Source organism: Micropterus salmoides, unplaced genomic scaffold (assembly GCF_014851395.1).
Source record: "Micropterus salmoides isolate LMB-PRFRI ecotype aquatic unplaced genomic scaffold, ASM1485139v1 Ms_hic_scaffold_1, whole genome shotgun sequence".
Classification (NCBI taxonomy): domain Eukaryota; kingdom Metazoa; phylum Chordata; class Actinopteri; order Centrarchiformes; family Centrarchidae; genus Micropterus; species Micropterus salmoides.
This window is the reverse complement of record NW_024040040.1, coordinates 27,590,390-27,612,568: the sequence shown is the minus strand read 5'-3', so window position 1 is coordinate 27,612,568 and position 22,179 is coordinate 27,590,390. Positions and strand designations below refer to the sequence as shown.

The 22,179-nt window shown below is 40.4% G+C and overlaps 1 protein-coding gene across 3 annotated transcripts; it reads right to left on the bottom strand.

Annotated features, from left to right (window-relative positions):
• Nucleotides 1–355: 355 nt before the first annotated feature.
• On the bottom strand, nt 356–20,598 carry LOC119905939 (polypyrimidine tract-binding protein 2-like). Of its 3 annotated transcripts, none has more exons than XM_038723364.1 (14): nt 20,483–20,598; nt 18,574–18,601; nt 13,480–13,540; nt 9,581–9,753; nt 8,845–8,985; nt 8,255–8,410; nt 8,028–8,138; nt 7,687–7,897; nt 7,216–7,331; nt 5,239–5,272; nt 4,529–4,621; nt 2,223–2,439; nt 1,887–1,964; nt 356–1,765 (listed from the first exon to the last, which is right to left on the bottom strand). In XM_038723364.1, the coding sequence occupies exons 1-14, from the start codon at nt 20,488–20,490 to the stop codon at nt 1,636–1,638; spliced, it is 1,557 nt and encodes a 518-aa protein (XP_038579292.1). In that variant the 5' UTR covers nt 20,491–20,598; the 3' UTR covers nt 356–1,635. The 3 variants fall into 3 exon arrangements, with proteins under 3 accessions (XP_038579292.1, XP_038579301.1, XP_038579309.1); XM_038723373.1 differs by having other exon boundaries at nt 7,699–7,897; XM_038723381.1 differs by having other exon boundaries at nt 13,522–13,540; nt 20,483–20,590.
• Nucleotides 20,599–22,179: the final 1,581 nt, after the last annotated feature.

The window sequence follows — 22,179 nt, the reverse complement described above, 5'->3', positions numbered from 1 at the left end:
GACAACTGAGGCCATTTATGTAATTGATAAAAGTGTGTGAGCAAGTAGATAGATCAGATAGATTGTTAGGAGAGCAGAGGCCCTTAGAGGCCGATTAGAAAAAAGGCCACTACCATAGGAGAGAATAGCAAGACATTCAAGGAATAGATTGTGTCAGTTGGCAGGGTGGGAAAGACATCAATAAACTGTGCATGTCTTATCAATTAGTACCATCAGAGAGCTCAATCTGGCTTATTAGAACTTGTTTTTAAGTGGCTCCAAAGTGAATTTTGGCTGCCTTCCCACCCTGGGACTGAGGATGGTTTCAGAAGTGAGCAGAGCAGACAGAACAGAGAAGAGAGACAGAGAAGGTGAATGCAGAGCTACAGAATAGTTTTATTAGGCATGCTACAGACGTAATGCAGAATACACGAGAGACCATGAGAGGGAAAATTCAAAAAGCAGGAAACCAAGTCGCACCTCCCCTTGTTAGAAAATAATTCATCTTTTAATTGTGCCTCTTCAGAACTATACCAAATCCTTACATTTTGAGCTGTATAAAATCAGACTTGGAAGAAAAAATATACATAACTGTTATTTCTGAGCAAACATCTCGAGTCAAGAGGTCCTGTTGGGTTTTAAAAAAAAGGGAAATAACTCAACACTTCTTCTTGGCATTTGTCCCTGAAATAAAACATTTCAGTGTTTTCAAATGCTTGTTTTTTGTTATTTAAAATGAATTAAAGGAACACTAAAAGGCACAGAAACTTTGGTCCAACTGAGTAGCCCTCTCGAGTAAACTGTCATATGACAATGAAATCACAGTGGACTCATCTAACTGCTTCCACAGCATGCAACACTTTCTGATGTGAGATCCTATCATAACTATTCATGCTTAGAAAACCATTGTCACTGACAATTACAAAAAAAAAAGAAGCACAGAAGGCTTCAAAAACACAGATAAAGGAATACTTCAGCACAAGTCATGTCATATGTGACATTATGTGAATTCAAAACTGGGGGAGAATAATCTCGTAATGAACATGTGGAATAATGGAATTCAAGTTAAACTGCCTGTCACAGGCTGTTTTAAAATATTTTACATGTTGCTAAACTAAAAAAGGAAACAAAAGCTACGCCTGGTTGGTGGCAGTGCTTCAAAAACTGTAATAATGTATAGAGGATGACAAAACAGCTTGCACTCTCACTAAGCCCCAAAAATATCCAACACCAATGTGCCTCAAAAAGCATAGCAGGGTAATTCATGAACATGTCCAGCTGTAGAAACAGTTGATATTGTCAAGTAAGGCACATAAGTAATGTATCTTTTCAACTAATCAAGAATTAAACACTGATCTACATCAAAGTCTCATACAGGAGGACAATCCATCATGTCAACATTTTGCTTGCCATAAAAATACAGAGGTGCAGATAATAGCTGGGAGGATCCAGTATCTGCAACATACTGAAATGTTCTCTTTAAAAAATGTCAAAAGTTTCAGTCTCTCTTGAGGAATGACACAATCAACAAAACTCCAACAACAAAACAGATTCAATCCCCCCCCCCCAGTGTCCAGACACAGTCTGAAAGGTTTCTGAGCACCAAGCTCAGAGACAGTGAACCCTGGTACTGTCAGGAGTTTGTGGGTCAGATTCTTAAATGGTGGACTTGGAGAAGGAGACTCTCAGGTGCTGGTTGCCTCCCATGTTGTAGTTGTGAAGGTCAATCAAGGCCTGGATAGCCTCTTCCACTGTTGACATCTGGATCAGAGCCATTTTGCGATCCCTGAAAAATGATGTGGTGGTGAGTACCACAGGAAACAGACCTGGCTGGCATACAACATAAACATAAAGCTGAACTAGAGCAAGATTCACAAACTGTTCCGATAATGGATAGGTCGACCTACTGGAAAAACTTGAATGCTTTCACAGTGCCTCCAGCATTGGAGAAGAGCAGCCGCAGGTCATCCTCTGTCACGTCCTGTCTATTAAAATAAAAGATCACAGATTATAGTCAGGCATGTCATGGCAAATAAAACCAAAACCATATGCATATACACATATCGCTAGAGCAAGGTGAGAAAATAATGTCTGGTAACTTTGGCTTTTAAACACTGTAAAACTGCACAAAAATGTTATTTTCACTTCATGGAACAGAGCCATCATTGAGAGACGGCCTTCTTCTTCCTCCTGCATGTAACAACAGAACTGGCTGATCCTGAGCTGCCTGCCCTGGTGCTTACGGGATGTTGGAGAGGTGGAGGGTAGCAGATGGTGGGAAGATGTTCTGGAAGTTCTTGGAGCCAGGTTTCTTGAAGCGATGAAGTGGGGAGTTGGCGTAGTCCTTGGTCAGGCCCTGGTCGTCCAGACCGTCACGAGGCAGCGCCACTGTCTGGTGCTTGGACAAGGTCACTCGGATTATCTTCCCATACATCTTTTGGCCATTTAGGTGGCTCATTGCTTTGACCATGACAAAGGAAAAGAAGGGAAACGGTTAGGATGCTGTGGTCATGTAGTATTTACTAACTATGAAGTGCTTTTTTGATTTTAGTTAGTACAGTCAAAATTATCCATAAAATGAGAAACATGAGTGCTCATGTTTATGTGGTCAGACTTGGGAATAATGAAATGTTTAGAGAAACTTTCTGCTGTTAAGAAAGTGAACATCGTTATATACATATTCTTAGATGTTCACACTAAGTGATAACAACCCTTCATAAAGTTTCATTCCGAGCCACGCTCCGAAACTGTTTTTCAACATATGAAGCACAGCAGAGTCTCCTCAAAGACCGCTTAGTCTATTTGGGAGTGATAAGAGGTCCAACTTATTGGTGGTGGGGAAACAGTTTGGTTTACATTTAAATCATGGATCTATTGAAGTATCTATAATACAGAATACTAAGCCACTATAGAGTTTGATCTAATCATTGTGATAGGGAGTCCATTCAAACATAAAATGTCTGTCTCCCACTCCACCAAAGATCAGTAAATACAGTGTCACTTCTCAATGTATTTATTATTTATTAGCAATATTATTTACATAATGTGAAGTAGTTAACACCATTTTAAACATCTGTGTGAAATTTTATCAAGTTGTGAGTTCACAGTGACCATGACATTTGACAACCACATTCTAATCAGTTCATTCATCAATCAGGCAATTGGTTGCTTGTGCCAAATTTGCCGAAACACTATCACTGGTGCAGAGGGACAAGAATTGAAAATGGCGTTAGTTATATGTCTAATATATGTAATAAATAATAATATTAATTACAGTTGCAAACAGCGATGAACGGGCCCTCGCACCTCCAGCACGTCGGGGTGTGCCACAGTTACTGGAGGTTGGTCGACACGGCACTGAATTTTCCTGTGTTTTGGACACTGCGCGAAGGAGTTAAATGTCACTTCCTGTGTCCACCGGGAGGTGCTTGAGAGCACCGACTAATTATACATCATGTTCTACAATAGCAACCGTAGACCACGCCCTGAAAATGTCACGTAGCTGAAATGATGATTGTCACATAAGTTTTACTTCCTGTTACCAGTAGGTGGCGCAATGACTACAACTCCTTATTGGTATGTCCTCAGGCTGGGACTATTATCAAACCACTCTCTGTATTTTTGTATTTTTATTCAACTGCAGTTGAGGCGTTAAGTGGACATGGTGACGCTGTATCGTAATCAGCACAGTGACCCAAGGAAAGATGCTGCCAAAACTTCCAGAGAGGGAAAAAAGAGCAAGGACCACAGCGTGGGGAGAGCAACGGTGTTTCCACTGGTAATGTAAAATGGTGGCACATGATTTAATATAGTTTTATATCGCCAGCAGGTGTTTAAAAATGCCGTAGCAAATGGCAATTTGCGGCTGTGAACCCTGCTCTCTGCACCTCTGCGTGTGACTGAATGCAGTCTTGTGCAGCAACTGCAACGCCAGTGTGTGTTTGTTTACATCGCTGAAATGGAAGGGAATAAAATAAAATAAAAAAAAGTTATCAAACGCAAAAGTTTCTGAGGGCTACAATATCTGAAAACATGACTGCCACACTGATAAATTAAGAAGTAAACAAAATACATTGTAAAAAGAATCTTCCTTAAAATACACTTCTTTTTTTATAAATTTTTAAATGCTTTATAAACAGGAATAGATCTATATGAATAATATTTTGCCAGCAGAACATTCAGTATTTGGGGCCATGTTCTCAGTCTCAAACAGAGCTTGACCATGGGCATGTGACATGCTTCAGTAAGAATAAATATTACAGGACACTACAGAAAACTGAACTATAAATGAAAACAAGAGCTGGTGTTTTGTTGATTTGCTGTTTGTTAACTGTAAATGAACACATTAGCTTTTTATGTTGCATTTGATATAATATGCTTCTGTCGGGCAGCGTGAAGCGACACGAAGGGGTAATATAATAATAATAATAATAATTCCTTTTGTTTCAATAGCAGTTGCTCCCCCCACAGACAAACAGTGCTACCAACATCACAAGACAACTAGATGTGAATGGCTGAATTGGATAGTTATATAATAATATCTGCTCACCTAGCTGCGCCTGGTTGGCGTCTGACATCTGAATGAGAGCGCTGTCCTTCTTATTGTAAAGAATTTTCACCCTCTGGACATCGCCATACACTCCTGCATAAGAGCCACCAGCAGGGTGAAGGAGAGGAGGTGAGGTGGGGAGAAAGCAGACAGTTAGAAAAACAAATAGTTAGCACTGGAGACAAGGATATTTAAGGACAAGAAACAAAGGAGAGAATAGCAGAACACACACAAGAAAATTAAAGTAGACTTAGATTGAGAGGTGTGTAGAAAGAACAGGTTAAGAGAGAAGAGAAACCCTCTAAACAGATAAGTTATCAAGCTGTGTCATATGGCTATGAATAAAAACAGCATGCAAAAATAATGATTTAACCGTGCATTAACAGATTACTACGTGGTGAATTTCAGGGTAAAGCAATGAACATTAACCCAAACCAATAAACAGGGGGCCAAAATGTATTACAAATTACCGAACAAGCTACTGTGTGCAAACAAATATACATAAGCTTGTAATAATAATAATAATAATAATAATAATAATAATAATAATAATAATAATAATAACAATAACAACAACAATAATAATAATAATAATGACAAATGTCTCAAAGATAGAATGGTAATAGAACAAAAAGAGAAGGTAAAGAGAGAGAAAGAGAAGAAAGAGAGAGAGAGAGAGAGAGAGAGAGAGAGCGCTAACGATAACATACCGAAGAGGGTAAACAGACTTTGGGGCGTAACCATCTTTAGAGGGAGAGAAGAGCAACAAGCAGCGTGAGACAGGTAGAGAGGTAGAAGAGTCGGAGCGGAGCGGAGGTAGAGATGGACAGATCGATCCAGAACGGAGGTAGGTAGGAGGAATGGTGGTTTTTGTTTTCCCCCCGGAGTGATGGAGGTGGTGGGTCATGGAGGAGGGGAGCAGGCAGCGGAAGAAGAGTCAAGGAGGGGGTTGGTTAATGTGGGAGGAGGAGGTGGAGGAAGAAGGGGTGATTTGAAGGGTTAAAAGTCCCCCATCAGCACATGGAGGGGGAGGCAGGATGAATGGAGGGGTGGGGGTAGAGAGAGAGAGGGGGAGGAGATGAAAAGGGAGGCAAATGCAAATTGGGGGGAAAATAAAAAAAATTAAAAGTGAGGACGGGGAAGGGACAAAAAATAAAATATAGGTCAGTACACTGGAATAATGCAGGTAGTTTGGTCAGAGATAATGGCTTGGATCAATGTTTCTTTAGTCAAAATACAGCAAATTATCTTTCACCTTGGACTTGCATGGGGTAAAGGCATATTAATGTCAAAATTATAATAAAATCAGCAATATAAAGTCATAACCATGGGATAAAAACATGCAGCAGGTTGGAAATCTAAAGATCTACAATCTTTCAGCGAGGGAAAATGGTACAATGAGAGTGTGAGAAGCTGAAGGGGAAAAAAAAGAGTTAAGAGACCATGCAGTTAAAATGCAAGAGTTGATATGAAGGCCACTTTAGTAAAATGTGGCGTTCACACAAGTCCAGGAGGCTAAAAGAAAGCTTTAGCACAGTATCTCAACATCAGGGGTTCAGTTTGAATGATTGAGATACTGTCAAAAGGCTCCGGTGTGACACATTAATTCACAGCCAGAGAGAACAGACTGATGAGGAAAGAGACAGAGACATTAGGTGAGACAAATCAGATGTTATTTAAGTCAGAGCTTAAAAAAAAAACACAGAGGCAGAAGGAGAAAAGACAGCGAGCAGGCATTTCAGAGAGGCAGGTATTTGTTCCCAGAACCGAGACACAGGTTAGACCACAGAATGATTTCATATGAGCTTTCATATGAGCTGAGGAGAGGTGAGGAGAGCTTAGAGAGAAAAACAGAAGAGAGACAGTTAGCTGAGTTAGATCCAGTTTGACAAGAGAAGGGAAGGGCTGATGTTCGGGGAAGGAAAGAAGGGAGGGTTTAGGTGCGGTGACAGAAACAGCAAATCCCCTCTCTCTTACAGGGACATAATGAGTCTTGACCGAAAGGGAAAAAACAACAACAACAAAAAACAGGCCCTGGGCGTGTAAAAGGACAAGAAAATGGTTAGACACAAGTTTTGCTTCATATCAAAACTAGCTGGAATAACAAGAGGTACAGTCCATCTCTTCCAAGGTGCATCATCACCTGTGCCCTTGGACAGTTCAGTGATGAGTAACTATCAGAACAGACAACATAAATTAAATTGCACACAACCTCACAGCTCCTCTGAGGTTGAAAATAAAAATCCATGGAAGGATTTCCTAGGCATATGGGCTAGTTTTCTGGATCAGTTATTATCAGCCTGACTACAGAGAGAGATTTTGTAGAACCAAAAGCTCAAACAAATGAATGAGAGCACGAAAGCAGCCTCTCATTCTCACAGACAAGTTGTTGAGCTCTGCTTTCTTATTTTGAAACAGTTTAAAGTACTTGCATAAAAACTGAACTGTCAAAGATCACAGAAGTGTTACAGGTAAATATGCCAACTTAGGCATTCAAAAAACATTCTTGATGTATCTTGTACGACAGTAACAGCAATGAAAATGGTAGCACAGGGAGGAGAACTGGCCACAACCAGAAAATAAAATGAAAAACAGTACAGAGGGATGGAGGTGGTGGGTAGGGGTTGTGGACTTCAAGCCTTAGATGATATATCTGAATAATGTGTGTGTGCAGGTGGGTTACTGACCTCCTCATTGAGGTTGCTGACCAGCAGGACCCCACTGGACCCCGCCTGTCCAGCTAGGGCCACCCTCCCCGCAGCAGCTGCAGCCGCTGCTGCCGCACTCAGAGGGTTCAAGGCTCCTGACAGCAAGTACACAAGAAAATCATGGAATGGAGAGCAGCACTTCCATTAAACCACAGCATCGTAACACTGAGCAATGTAGGACTGAAATCCAGCAGCGGCAGCCACCGTTCAGTATTTATTAATTCTGTTGAAGCTGTTAAAGAACAGTGTTGACTAATCATTCCAATCTGTCCAGAATTTGATCAAATGTCTCATCAAAATTAATTCATGCCATGCGCAATCTAATCATAGGGCCTTCTAATTTAGAACTATCTGGCCGTAACCACAGGTTAAAAGCATTTAGCCGTTGGGTATACATCACAACAACAACAACAACAAAATAAAAGGAAGAAAAATAAAAATGCGATCTACCTGGGATCTTACCGAGGAGGGAGTTGGAGTCTTTGCTGAAGGCAGCGGCCACCGTGTGGTCGAGGCTGGGCTGGCCGTCCCCAGCAGGCAGTTCAGGTCGGGTGTAGTCACGACTCTTATCATTGTTGTACTTGACATTTAGATTAACCAGCTTGGAGAAGTCAATACGCAGCGTGCAACATGAATTGTAGATGTTCTGACCATCCAGTGCCTGGCGGTTGGAAAATCATCACACTCCTTGTTCAACTATTACATTTGGTATTGCACAGCACCAACTAGAGTTAACTAGACAGTAGGTATCAGTAATGAAAATGCTACTAGATCACATGACCAACTCTTACCAGTTTGGCCTGCTGTGCATTGACAGGATCGCCGAACTGCAGAAGGGCCTGGAACTGATTGTTCTTGGTGAATGTGATTATCTTCACGACTGAGCCAAACTTGGAGAAAATCTGCCAACAAAACCAAAAAATACAAACTTTAACATTCAAGTACAAACGGTGGATATTATGTCCCACACCAACTGAACCATTTGTTACTGTGTGGGGTCACAACAACTATTGCTTGCCTGTTGCAGTACATCCAGCGTTACGGGGTAGAACATGTTATCGATGATGATCCGCAGGACAGGACTGTAGGCAGCAGCAAGAGCTTCCTGTACATCTGAGCTTGGTGAACCACCAGACTGGACTGCCGACACGGCCTGAAGCACCGCCAGGGTCCGCTACAGCCAAACACAAGCTGTCAGTCCCTATCTCTAACAATGGACCTCAACAGTCCACATGGTGACCCATTTTACTAATTACGAATGTAAAGAAAACAGGACAAGCATGGAAATACCTTGACTTTCACACCGCAGACTTGTCCAATACTAAAAGAGGTAGCCTTCATGGTTGTTATTATTTTTAAGTTTTTGACCTCAAATTACATCGGATTTAAAAAAAAATAAAAGTATTAAAACAGCCAAACAAAAGGCACTAGTTTTCTACGGAGTATTTACGAAGCACAAGAGTAGTAGCCATGTATTAGAAGCTTTTCTGCAATTGAAATTGAGCCAATTAAAGAAATGAACTGTTGTAGTAATGGTTAAAATAAAAACCTGCAGAAACCAAGCAAAATTTCCTTAACACTATAGTCCATTAGTCAGGCTCTACTAACCTGATTGCCAGCATCAGTTTTGAGTTCCTTGTGATTGGAGTACTGAATAAAGACAGGGACATTGCGGACATGAGGCGTTACAGTGGTGTAGTAGTTAACCATCGTGATGGCTGCCTCTTCTGTCCCCATCTCCAAGAACGCCTGGAAGAAGAAAAACGATAAATGCCCCACCACTGCTACAAAGTAATTATCTCATCTTTTCTACTTAGTTTCCACTAAATTTGGACAAACCTTCAAACCTAAATGTCCTGCAAGTAACAGAAAATAAATAAACACCCAACTACATAACCACTACACTAGAGGTCACAACTGCAGTACTCACCACAGTTAAGTGTAATTCAACAGAAATATTATCAAAACAACACAGATGTAATTGTCTTAAACACTGCCATGAGGCAGCTGCTGATCGATAAAGGCGACATAAGTACTGTGAGGAGAACAAAGCAGCCATGCTTGACAGGAATCTAAGGTCCTCAGCAGGCAGACAACAGGCTTTTGTATGGAGCTTTGGGCATGTTTCAGATGCAGTTCAAGATAGCAAGAATGAATGCGCAGTGCTTTGTGTGATACAGTAAGATGTCAGCTGACACTTGCTCCTTCACAGATCAAGACAAAAAAATTTAACAAGATGTGATCACTTTCCTCCAGAAAAAGAAAATGTTGTCTGCATCCCACCCCAGTATGAATAATTGTGGTTCTTACAAATCCACCATGTCCATCCATGTTCTGCACTCACCTGGTTTTTTCCCTTCAGTGTGAGGATATTGGTGACTTTGCCAAAAGGCAAGCCGAGGGCGATGACTTCAGTCTCTGAGGCCTCGTTGGGTAGTTTCCTGATGTGGAGTACACGAGACGGTGGGGCCTCCTCCACCCTCAGCTTTTTACTGTCACTGCCATTGGAAGCCACGTCTAAAATGTTAGCACAAATACTGGTTAACTGTGCTAATCGATGCAATGCCCGAGTAATTTATAGGATAATGCTGCATCGCATGAATTCAGGCAGATGGTGGACGGGAAAAAAAAAGGGCAGGACAGTTTAATTAGGAGAGATTTCAAAAAATACTGACAATGACAACCATAAACGGCATTGCCATCCAAAGTTAAATTAATAAAATATTTTGCTATGCTCCGCAACGGAATTTACAACCTGATGTTATGAAGCAAACTCACACAAGGGGAACACACGTACAAACTGGACAACAAGAAGCTAATCATTTTGGTGCAACACCACCTGGAATAACTGGATCCCTAGTTAGTTAGCCTACGCTATGAGAATTTAGAATCTTTTTCTCTCATGAGCACATACAGCAGCGGTCGGCAAATACGTCTGGCATCGGGCCAAATTTTTTCAGGCCGTTACATGGCGGGCCAGAACAAAGTCGTATCATTTTAAATCCTTGTATGCTTATGTGCAAGTTTAGTTCAGTCCGTACTGTATGGGACTCCCGTTTGGAAGGTCGTAGAATTGGTTACTGCGTGTAATTTTTTTTCTCCCTTGTTAAACAAATTGATTATAAGGACACTCTTGCACATGCTCACAATAAAGCATGTGCTGCAGTTTGTGTGCGTCCCAGTGTTTGCTCCGCATTCATAAACCTATGGACGCTTATTTTCATTTCCCTGGGGAAATTCAGGGGAATCCAATCACATGTTTACTGACGGCTTTTTCAGAGGTGTGTCAAGCAAGCCAGAGACTCTTTTGAATGTTGTTCAGAACTCTTCAAAGTAAAAGCTCTCAATAAACTTGTCATATAGCATTGCTGCACAAAAATTTCTTGCGCTTTTATTTTGGAGGCACAATCACGTAAGAGGAATTGATTGTGTGAGTAACTCTGTCATGACTGAGATCTATTTCACCACCAGCCGCTATCAATTTATTTATTTTTTATTTTTCTGCTATCAAAGCAATCTGGCCACGGGCCAGATATTATTGCTGGCGGGCTGGTTCTGGCCTGCGGGCAGCTTATTGCCGACAACTGACATACAGCCTATTTACTCACGCCCGCCATTATCTCTCCCCTATCTATATACTAATTGGCGTGAGCTAAAGGAGCTGAAAGGATGCAGGACAGATACCGGAGCTGGCCTTCTTGCTGTTGGACTAGTCAGTAATCACTTATTAGATGGCTTGCTGTGTCATGTGTTCTTGCTCTTGCTTGATGTTTGACAGTTAGCAAAGTTTTTTAAATCACGTGAAATCAGCCAGAGGTTTCACAGACAGAGGTTTAGCCACTAGCAATAAATCTCCAGTGGAATGTTAGAAATCTTCCTAGATAACTCACTCGGATATCAGTTACTGTATGTGCTCTAGAGTGTATTGCTGTCTAGCTTTGTTGGCTAGCTTGATAGCTTTTACAACAGCAGTGAATTACACTCTGAAACAGTAGGGGCGCCAAATCGCACAAAAACCAAATGTTGCTTTAAGCACTACATTGTACAAGAGTCCACTGTCATTTTAGTGTGTTTGGATGTTTTTTCCTGTGTGAATGCACACTGCCAGATGCTGACTGCTCACATAGGCAAGAATGACTGTGGCAGCTTACGTGCATAGAGACATCATTTATGTACCATATATCATCACCAACACTGATGTTTGGGGTACAGAATTTAATCACCTCAATTCTCAACTCAAAAACGTAATTGAGAAAAAGTGCGCACAAAAGGTAGCCAATGACAGCTTACATAGCAGGCCCAGGATATCGTGTTCTTGTTCAGGAATCATTTCATTCAGGAATTATTTTCAAATGTGAACTGATCTGACCTAGTCCAGATTCACAATCGCCTGCCTATAGCATCCAACTCAAAGCAATTTGTCTGAGAACTTGCATGTACTTGCATGTTAAACTGGTGGTCTTTTTCTTACTTTAAGAACACATTTTGTCAGTGTGAAATTCAATATAAATGTGATTTAATTATGATATACTTGTATTGAAGAATCACTAGCTACCCTACCACACAATGTAAGATACCAATCGCAGTTTGTTTTAGAAAGTAATGCAATAGAAGTTAGATTACTTTCCTCATTGACTACTCAGTCCAGTCATTCAGTAATGCAATAATTAATTATTTTTACTAAAATTATTTTTTAAAACTAACATTAAAAACACCTAACAGAGCATACTGATCATATTCTATCACTTCAGCACAGAAACATTTTATTTACACAAAAATTAAATGCAACATGCTGAAGAACGATGGATTGTATTGCAACTGCACACTAACGACATTATTTACTAATGTATCACACTATTACCAAGTAACCAATGTTACAAATTGTACTGTTGAAATATATTCATCTGAAGCTTGTTTTTTTTTTTGAGAACAGAAACAATGTAAGTAAATGAATAATCTTGATGATAACAGATTCACAGTTTTCACAATCAGTCTGGGACAAGTATGTCTGCGGTGTGAAAGTTGTCCATGTACAAAATCAATATTGGTATTTCAACTCTGAAAAGGAGGAATTTGCTATTAAAAGATGTGAAGGAAACGGTTGAAAATGTTCCATAAAAATAAATACGACATTTTTTACCTGTACCTGAAGTTGAAGTGGTTTTGTGTACATTTTTAAAAGCATCGTATTTTATGTCTGCATCTGCCAGTCAGTATCAGCCATGAGGATCAGGTAATTTTCCATAAGAAAAAAAAAATCCATATATCAGAATCAGAAATACTTTATTGATCCCTGAGGGGAGGGGGAAGGAGAAATTTGTTCTCTGCATTTAACCCATCCTATTTAGGAGCAGTGGGCTGCCATTGTACGGCGCCAGGGGAGCAGCTCGGGGTTCAGGGCCTTGCTCAGGTGACGCCTTCGGCATGGGTCGTGCTGGACTTGATCCGGCAACCAGTTTCCAAGCTTAGTCCTAACAGACTGAGCTAATGCCACCCCAATATATCTCTATTCACATGCTGAGAATGAATAACGTAGTTTTTGTACTCAACACCAGAACTACTCATGTTAAAGGTTAAAAGCTATCTGTTACAAATCCTTCTTTTTTTTTTTAAAGCCATCCTAGCACGACTGGAAAATACTACATTTAAGGAACAGTCCATCCACCTCTGCAAGGCTAGTTATTTAAGATCACCAATGGCTGATATTACGAAGCTGCCTTAATAAAAGTAATCTGAGAATCTTTATCTCAATTTATTAGACAGGTCCCTGGGGTGACATTAGCTTGGATGTAGCAATAGAATGGGACTTTGATTAAAGAGACAATCACACAAAACCTGTGTGTATGCCTTTAACATTGTTCTTATTTTACTGGCAGTGTTTAATGGCCTAGACCTGTCTTCTCTTTGTGGCAGCTCTTTCAGTCATCCACAATTCTGCAACTTTCTCTGAGATGCTTCTGATATGTCTAAACAGTGAGGAGGCGTTCAAATGCAGTGGTATTCACTATGTCTGTTCCAGTCACATGCTGTGGTGTGTGGGTGCCCACCTACTGACAAGCGTGATGTTATTCAGACACTAAATAGTTCCCATGAGAAAACGGTTCAACTCACACAGCCTGTTCCACTTTTCAAACACCTATTAGTCCTTGATTGCTTTTAAGCCATCTGTCACTACCAATCAAATGGCTTTCTGTAAATTCCGTCAAGCCCCTCCCTATACAGGGGTGGTCGGAACGAACTCACCACTGATACTGCTCATGCCAGAGTTGGGACTGTTGTACATACTCAACTCGTCTGATCCTCTCTGCGGAAAAAGAAACAAAGACAAGACACAGTTGTGAAATAATGGGGAAAACTATTTCCATTTTCCAGACAGGCCCTCAAAGACAACAATAAAACAGAGGTCTCGAAAGACAGTTTAAAGTAACATAAGGAGGGTAGAGGAGTAGGTGGAAAGGGACATAAAACAGCAGAGGAGAGGTCTGGCTCCTCCTTTCCTGGTGTAGATTTAATCTTGCTGAATTTAAGATGTCAAGATGTGTCATTTCATCCTGAGCTATGCTAGGTCCCAAAAGGCTTGCAGGAGCTGACGGCTGCCCTGTGCTCTTAAACCTGACTGATGGGATGAAGAGGAACCTGGCTGGGGACCTATTACACACACACAACTTTATAATAGCTTCATACACCCCTCCTTGTTTCTGTCCGACTGACTTTGAACAAATTGTTCTTCTGTCACTAACATTCTTTATGGTTACGATAAACTAGATGTTGCAGGCCCTGCTACAACGACATGACACAAATAAATTGAAAGGGTAATAAAGTTGTCTGACATGGGCCGAAATGTGAGCACACAAAGCAGGGGCTACACAAATCTAAGAAATGATTTCTCTCCCAACAGCTGGCAACCCTCTGTTTTGTCTTTGACTCTGAAATATTGATGAAATAAACAGGACGGCAAAGACCCATATCAGGGGAATCAGTATTTTATGACTGCTCTGTTTCCCTTCGAGAGAACTTTAACTTTATTTTGTGCAGACGGAAATGTAGCTGGCACTCAACAAATCAGGTTAGGTAGCCAGAACAACACTGTGCTTACAAAAGGATACCAGTTTGTTTGGCGAGCAGAAAGGACACAAACCCTACCAAACCATGAAGCAATTCTAATGCTATGAAAGCGCAAAAACGAATATTATAAAGAAATCTGATTGTTCCGAAGGTGACGAAGGTACAATGTTGGAAAAAAAGGGAATTTAAAATCAAATGTTGTCTAATCTTTTTGGCATGCCTCTTTATTTTATAGACAATTGTTGCGTTACAAAGGTAAAGTTTAAAATACAGCATTATTTTGGGGCAGTGGTGGCCCTAAGGCTAGAGAAGCAAGCTCGTGATGGAAGGTCGCCCGAACCACCAGGATCAAATCTGGGTGTGGAAAGTAGAGTGTGGAGTGCTTGCCCTCCCTCATTTACCACCACTGAGGTACCCTTGAGCAAGGCCCATAACCCCAGCCGCACAGGGGCCATCAGACCAGGCTGCGGGTGTACTGGGCCGCTCACAGGTGTGAATGTGATCAGAGCCTTCCTGCAAATGAGAGGTTGCTCTCAGTGAAGCTCCCTGGCTAGATAATGGTTAAAAATAGGCTCATGTTAGATTTTCTTATTTTTGTTCAGTAAAACATTATATTTTCTCAGATGTAGGACACAGGGTCTTGTTACAAGACACATTGATAAAAGCAACATCAAGAATGGTTTCTAAATGTGCCAGAAACATTGTTAGTGCTGAAGAGACTGTTCAATCAACAGAAAATTACTCAGTAAGATGTATGATATTTTATTAATCATTTCATTTTGCTAAAAAACAAAAGAAATGCACTAGTTCCATTGTCTCAGGTGTGACTTACTGACTTTCTTTGTCTTGTATGATCAACTGAATCGAAAGTCTTAAATGCATAACTTGGGTATAAATACAGACACGATGATGGAAAGGTTTGTTGATATTAACTTACTGTCACAGTAACGTTTGAGTGTTGCACAGTGTTACTTTGATATTGGAGGGTTTTGATGACACAGACCGCTGCAGCAACAACGGCAGAGAAAAACACAGCTGGGAGGTTTTCATACCGCTTATCTGTCTTTACATTCTGAGTAATGTTGAAACGTTTTAACCGTAGATATATTTTAAGAGCTGGTGTGTGTGTTGCATTGAACATTACGTCGTGACAGTTGTGTGAGGCGTCTCTTTGACGACAAGCTGCGTACTATCTCTGGGTACTATCTGCAATGGAAAACGGAGCAGGGCTGAGCAGAGTAGAGTCTACTGATTTTCGCTATGGTAGCATTTTTTGGCAAGGCAGCATAGATCGTCAGAACACCGGCAACAGTTTAACATTTAGTCCTAAAAGACGATGCAACTCCGACTCTGTTTGAGCCTGGAAATTCACAATCACATCCTGATAATGATGTGTGTCTGTGGACTGGTAATAACTTATACCATCTGCTAGGTTACGGTCGCAGTCTGAAGCGGCTTTGATTTGGATCACACTACCTTGTTTCTTACGACCCGCCCTTCTCTGCTTCTGATTGGCTAGTAGTCCTTACCTGGGAACTGCGCATGTGCAACTCCCAACAAAGATTGCATCACTCTGTAGCTCAAGAGAGGAGCGTACATCGTGCTAGTGCAAAAACAGTAGTATTAAATTTTCTTTTTTCAGAAAACTCAACATCCTGCAGTTGTTTTGCAGCTCATGGTGCGCACCATTGTCCAATCCAGAGTTTTAGTTACATGATGAGTGAACTTAAAACTGCATTCTCTCTAATGGCCAGCAGGGGGCGATTCCGCAGGTTGCAAAAAGAAGTCTGGCTTCATCAGAAATAATGGTGAAATGTTGCTACTTCTCGGCTGATTTATTTCCTCAATAAACACTTTAGGGTTTATGGTCTCAGTTGCTAGTTTCAAGTCTTCTTCAACACAGCATGATGGTCCCATTTAGGAGAAATAGAGGATAATGCAGCGTATGCTTTTGGGCGGGACTACCTTGTGACTGACAGGTCACTGTTTTTATTCAATGGCTGTCAGCAGGAGAGAGAGCACGTCATGTTTGAGTCTGTTAGTATGTTTTGTTTTAAAAGTAAATTGTTTTGTTAACCTTTATATTTTTTATAATTTTAACTGTGATTACATTTTAGTTTATTTTTTTATATATCCAGGATGTATTTAATAACCAATGCATGTTAACCGTATAACATAACTTATAATTCTTTGGTTTTGTTGTAACACTGATAAATTACTTTAGGAAGGACGGACAGTAAAAATTGTCTTGGGGCCAGTAAGTTTCAAACCCACTGGTCCGGCGGGGCCAGTTGCAAAAAAGTTTAACGTTGAGCTCTGAAAGGGGATCTATTATACTGCATTTCCAGCCCTATATTGTTGTTCTTGACTCCTCTATGGTATGGCTCACATTTCTTTTAAAAAGGTCCATAGTTGAATAAAAAGGAGTTTGGTATGTAACTGACAGACTGTGAGCCATCCTTCATATGTAAATCTCGCGCAACCAAAATACCCCCCAAAAAATGGGCGAATGCCAACAAGCGCTAGATGTTACATAACATCTGGGATGTTTACGCCCTCAAAGTTACATAGACCAGCCCACGTTCCAGAGTTAGCGGTCACACGAGCTCATAGAGTTAGAGCTGTAGGCTGTGCAGTGCAGTGTCTCTCAGAAAGTGATTTTACAGTTATGAAGGAAAATATTTTCTGGTTTTCCCTCTGATGCCCTCTGGCCACTCTACCTCAACTCTGATTTATGAAGTTTCCTGATGGACAGATAGCTTTACTTGTTGCTAACACCACGGACTGCTATCCGCTAGTTGTTGTTACAGTAGCTCCTGTTATAAGCTGGCTCTGAACCAGCGGCCCAAAGCTTCTGTAGTAATGTTCGAGGTTCAAAATGCCCACCAACACAACTTAACACGATATATAGGGATGAGGATCATTAATTTTTTATTGATATTGATACCCTTTATTGAGACTGCTTAACGATCCGATTCTTTATTGATACTTTACTATTATTTAGTGATGGTTATTTGGTAAGACCAGACCCAATGGGCATGAGGTAGGCCTGCGCAGTATGAGGAAAATATTCTATGTGCGATAACGTATTGAGTGAAAATATATTGATGTCCTCCTCTCTCGCTGGCTGCAGGTAACGTTACCAGGTAAAAGGAGGAGCGGCTGATGTGTCTCAGCCAGCAGCTGAGTTTTTAAGACCTCAGACCAGTCAAGGCTCCAGACAGTCGGCTTTCTATTTAGCTTGTTTTTAACATTTGGCTAATGCCAAGCTAGTGTTAGCTGTGCTTGTATAAAACATACAGGATGAGATACTGAGGACAAAGAAGATTAAATTAACCATTTCTACATGTTTAACGTTACCTTACAGACAGGTGTATTGATAAAGTATTGTCTTTCTCTGCAGCCGCTGTGTGTGTGTGTGTGTGAATGTAGCAGCCGACAGAGATTGATTGATTTTCTTATCCATTTTTATCAACTAATGGTTTAGTCGACTATTAGGGTCATTGTCCTGTTGGGAGATGAACCTTCAACCCTGTCTGAGGCTGTGTATTTTCGGGACCAGGTTTTCATTAAAGGATATCTCTGTATTTGTACTGCTCTGTTCAGCTTTCCCTCAAACCTGACCAGTCACCCAGTCTCTGCAGCTGACAAACACGCCATACCATGATACTGCCATCACCATGCTTACTGTTGGGATGGTATTGTGCAGGAGATGAGCGTTGCCTGGTTTACTCCAGATACGATGCTTAGAATTGATTTGAAACCGTTCAATCTTGGTTTCATCAGACCAGAGAATCTTGTTTGTCAGTCTGACCAGCAACTTGCACAGGGCTGCTGGAGCTAATCGCGGCCATTCTAAACAATGCTTGTCCTTCCACCACGCACTGTCCAAGACACAGCTCCACGGAGAATACGCAGCCAGTCTATTTTTGTCGGAAACCGCGTCAAGATGCACAGAGCAGATTGAACCGGGCAGGAAGGCAGACCTCAGAGCGGCATAAAGAATCCAGTCATTTTTCAAAGTAAACACCCTGTGCTGATTCCCCATCGTATATCAACAACAAACACAATTAAAACAGAAAGAAAAAGAAACCATTTAATTATGTAACCTACTTAACCATGGTACAAGCACAAAAATCTAGCACCAACTACCAAAACAACAAAATCTGAACATGTTAGCAAAATCAGCCAGGGAAAACCATACTCTGATTCTGAAATGCTCCCTGTGGAGTATGCAGCCTACAGAGAACAAAACCAAAGCAGAAAACTCACCTTCACTCCAACTGTAACATCGCTGATGCTGAAAGAGAAACGATTTTTACACGTTAAAATGAAGGGATTTAACTGGGCAAAACAAGTTTAAAAGATATAAAAAGGAAATTCCTTTTATGTGTAAACCTACTTTGCAATAAAGCTGATTCTGAACAAACCTCAAAACACAAAGTGTTCAAGGTTAGGCTACTGGACAGAGCTTTTTAGTACAAATAAAATACAAATGAGAATGAATTTCAGTTATACACGGCTCAGTATTTCTCACAGAATGACGGTGGTGGGGATGGGGGTATATTTGTAGATATTGTTTTTGAAAATATTTGAAAAAAATACATTACCCTAAATCTAGTCTGTTATTTCTTCTCTCACCATTTTAATTCTACTTAATTCTCTGTCTTATTTTAGTGTTTCCTCACTTTCTTCGTCTGCAGTTCCATCAAGTCGCCCCAAAAACCCAACTCGCATTTTGGAACATTTTCACCCGCAATCTGTTTTCAGAGCAGCAGGTGAGCCGCGTGGAGGAGGCTTGTTTTTTTAAAAAGATCAAAACCAAAGTGGTAACAAATGATTGGCACAGGTGTGTTCACTGTTGCTTTGCCAGGGCAAATATCCACCATATCCACATCTTCTAACATAATCCCAGGTAACGTCTCCGTCTTTCTCTGCAAAATGCTAAAATGTGTCGCCAAATATCACAAAACTGGCCCATGCAAATAGGCTACTAAAGGATCATAGCAGGTTATTTTACAAAATCCATCTGTATCTCCTTGAAATAATGTAAATGCGGCCCTGCATGCTACATGCATAAAAATTAATCGATATATCAAAAGGTGCTACCCTTTCATTAATAATAAATATTACATACTATATACTGTACATATTTTATGGTATTTTTTATAGAATCATTTTCATATTTTTATTGTAGTTTTTCCTATTCTGTTTTTATGTTCTTAACGGTTGCAGTAATTTGCCTTAGGCTACTTATTTTGCTTATTATATAATACTTATATTTTTGTGTTTACTGAATGTAAGTTACCAAACACAAAGGCAAACTGGCAAACAGTGAAATCCTATTTGTTAATAAAACTTATTCTGATAAATATGAAATAGTATAAATAACAATAATACATTTAATAGCACTGTAATAATAAACAACTAAGTTACTATTTTAAATGACACATACAATCGTATGCTTCCTATGACTGGTCCGAACGGTGTTCACACCAGAAATGAACCGTTCCACCTGACAGCGGTCCGACACTACTCCTTCCAGACGGTGCTTAGTCCGCACCAGAGTCTGAGTCCGGTCTTCACCTGACTCGCCTAAGTTTATAACACTATTAGGAGCATTAGCAACAGCCATTAGCGATAACAACTTGCGACTGTTATCTCATTCTAGCACATGATGATTTAAAACAAATAAATTTATCGCGCTTATCAAAAGGTCCAGTAACCTTAGATTTACTGGACCAGCTCGGTCAGTTTAGGCTAACGTTAGCTAAGTTAGCTCGTCTAGCTACAACACAAAGGATCAACGTTATTGTACATTAGTTTGTAGAACGTTTGCTAAACTTCATTAGGACACTGCAGCAAAATACTATTGTGGAGGAGTAGATTATAGAAATGTATAAACACGTCCTCCTCTGACGTCGTCATACACGCCAAGCGGTTTTATCAAAGTGACAATGCAGCTAATATACTACACGTCGGGCTAAAGCTAAATTAGGCTAGCATGCTATCATTAGGTAGTTCCTTAATGGAAGACAGCGCGTGGCTATGGAAACCCGTTAACACAAGCATACGACTCCTCAGCTTCTCCATAAAATTGCGCATTCACTTTACCCCGTGCTCTGGATAATTCAAATTGAATGTGACGTTAAATTAGTTAGGATCGCTGATAAAATATTACCCGTCCATTTCTGTAGAAAATTCTCAGCGCCTCCGCTTTCGGTTCTGTTGTCTCTCCAGTTTACACCAACACTGCGCACGCACACATACATACGAGAGCAAAATGGAGGCAAGTTGCAAGACGAGCAAAAGGCGGAAATGGGCGGAAAGTTCCGAAGTCAATGAGCGGACTGTCTGCCCCACAGTAAACTGAAACAAATCTACTATTGTGGCATCTACATGTGCCCGGGAACGTCTATGTTGTGTTGGTTAGTAATGACGATGCTGTAACTGACCTCCATTTATTCTGACAGGGACAGAACATATTGCAGAACGTTCCATGAAATTGCACAAATGAAATATAGGCTATAAACTCTAAAATTGAGTGCAAGTTTAAATTTTCATAACTTAAAACTGGCAGCAATGATCTGTCAAAATAACTGTATATGGACTAGATCTAGTAACAGATGTAATATTGTGTGAAACAAAAGTAAAGCCTATAGGACTACAATAAAAATTGCCAGAAATAAAAAGGATGGATTTTAAGGATAAAATATATAGACTAGCTACTTCAGTTTCATGGTCCTGGTATTGCACATGCTGGCTCACCTTCACACTGTCATGACTTAGTGGGACATGACTACTGGGACAGCCAAAATGTCTGGTGTAAAAAAAAAGGGCATGAAAACATAATTTCACCTTCAATAAGGACATCTTGAAAATGTCTGATTGACATTAGAAAAGTGTGTTCTCGGGATGTAGCCCACTAAATTATTTCGGTGATCACTAGTGGACAGTGGAACAAGCTGCAAACACAACACTGACACATTATCACCTTATAAAGATAGTGTGTTAACAAACACTCTGGGCAGGCAGTGTAGGTAGCCTACAGTGGGTTTATCAGGGCTTATTCACTGAAAACAGCTGCCCGCTGCAAATGGAAACAATTTTATGTATAGTGAGACTGAACCAAAAACAGTAAAGTTTCAGACCTTAAAATAAATACAATGAGGTGAGAGAAGCTAAGGGTATGGCGGACCGATCCTGACACATTCAGAAATAAATACAGAAATAAATAAATGCTCAATAAATAAATAAGCATCCGATTAAATACACTAAAAAATAAAGTAAATAAATAAATGTAGGTAGTAATTAAATTATACAAGGAGACATAAATGTATATATCTATTTTAATTACCTTATTTATTTATTGTCCGTTATAATCTTCAACTTCATTTATTAATTACTTCTTTTTTAAATGTATTTATTTATGTGTGTGTTTTAATAATTTTGTCTGTTTTATTCTTGCGTTGCATTTTCTACCCTATTTATTTTCACCCATGGTATTTATTTCTGCCTGTCCTTTTTACATTTCTCTATGCATTTCTGTCTCATTATGCAAATTAGGAGGGGCTGTGTCTCAAGGGGTCATCTTCTCTGCTATTGGTGGACCAGTCAGACAGGAGAGCTCTAGGCCTACTCTGCCTGCAGACATCAACGATCTGCCCCTCACACAGTCAGATGGCTTCCTTCAGTGCGCTGAGGTGTTTAGCAACTCTGTTTGAAGACACTACCAGCCATGTCTTCCTTCTCTTTTCACGTAGACGCTCCGACAGACAGTGCTTTCAGTTTGCTGCATGCATGGACACAGAACTGAAGTATAGGGAGAAGCACACGGTCAGCTGGCTGCCGCTAAATCTGGAGTGCACTCATATTCAA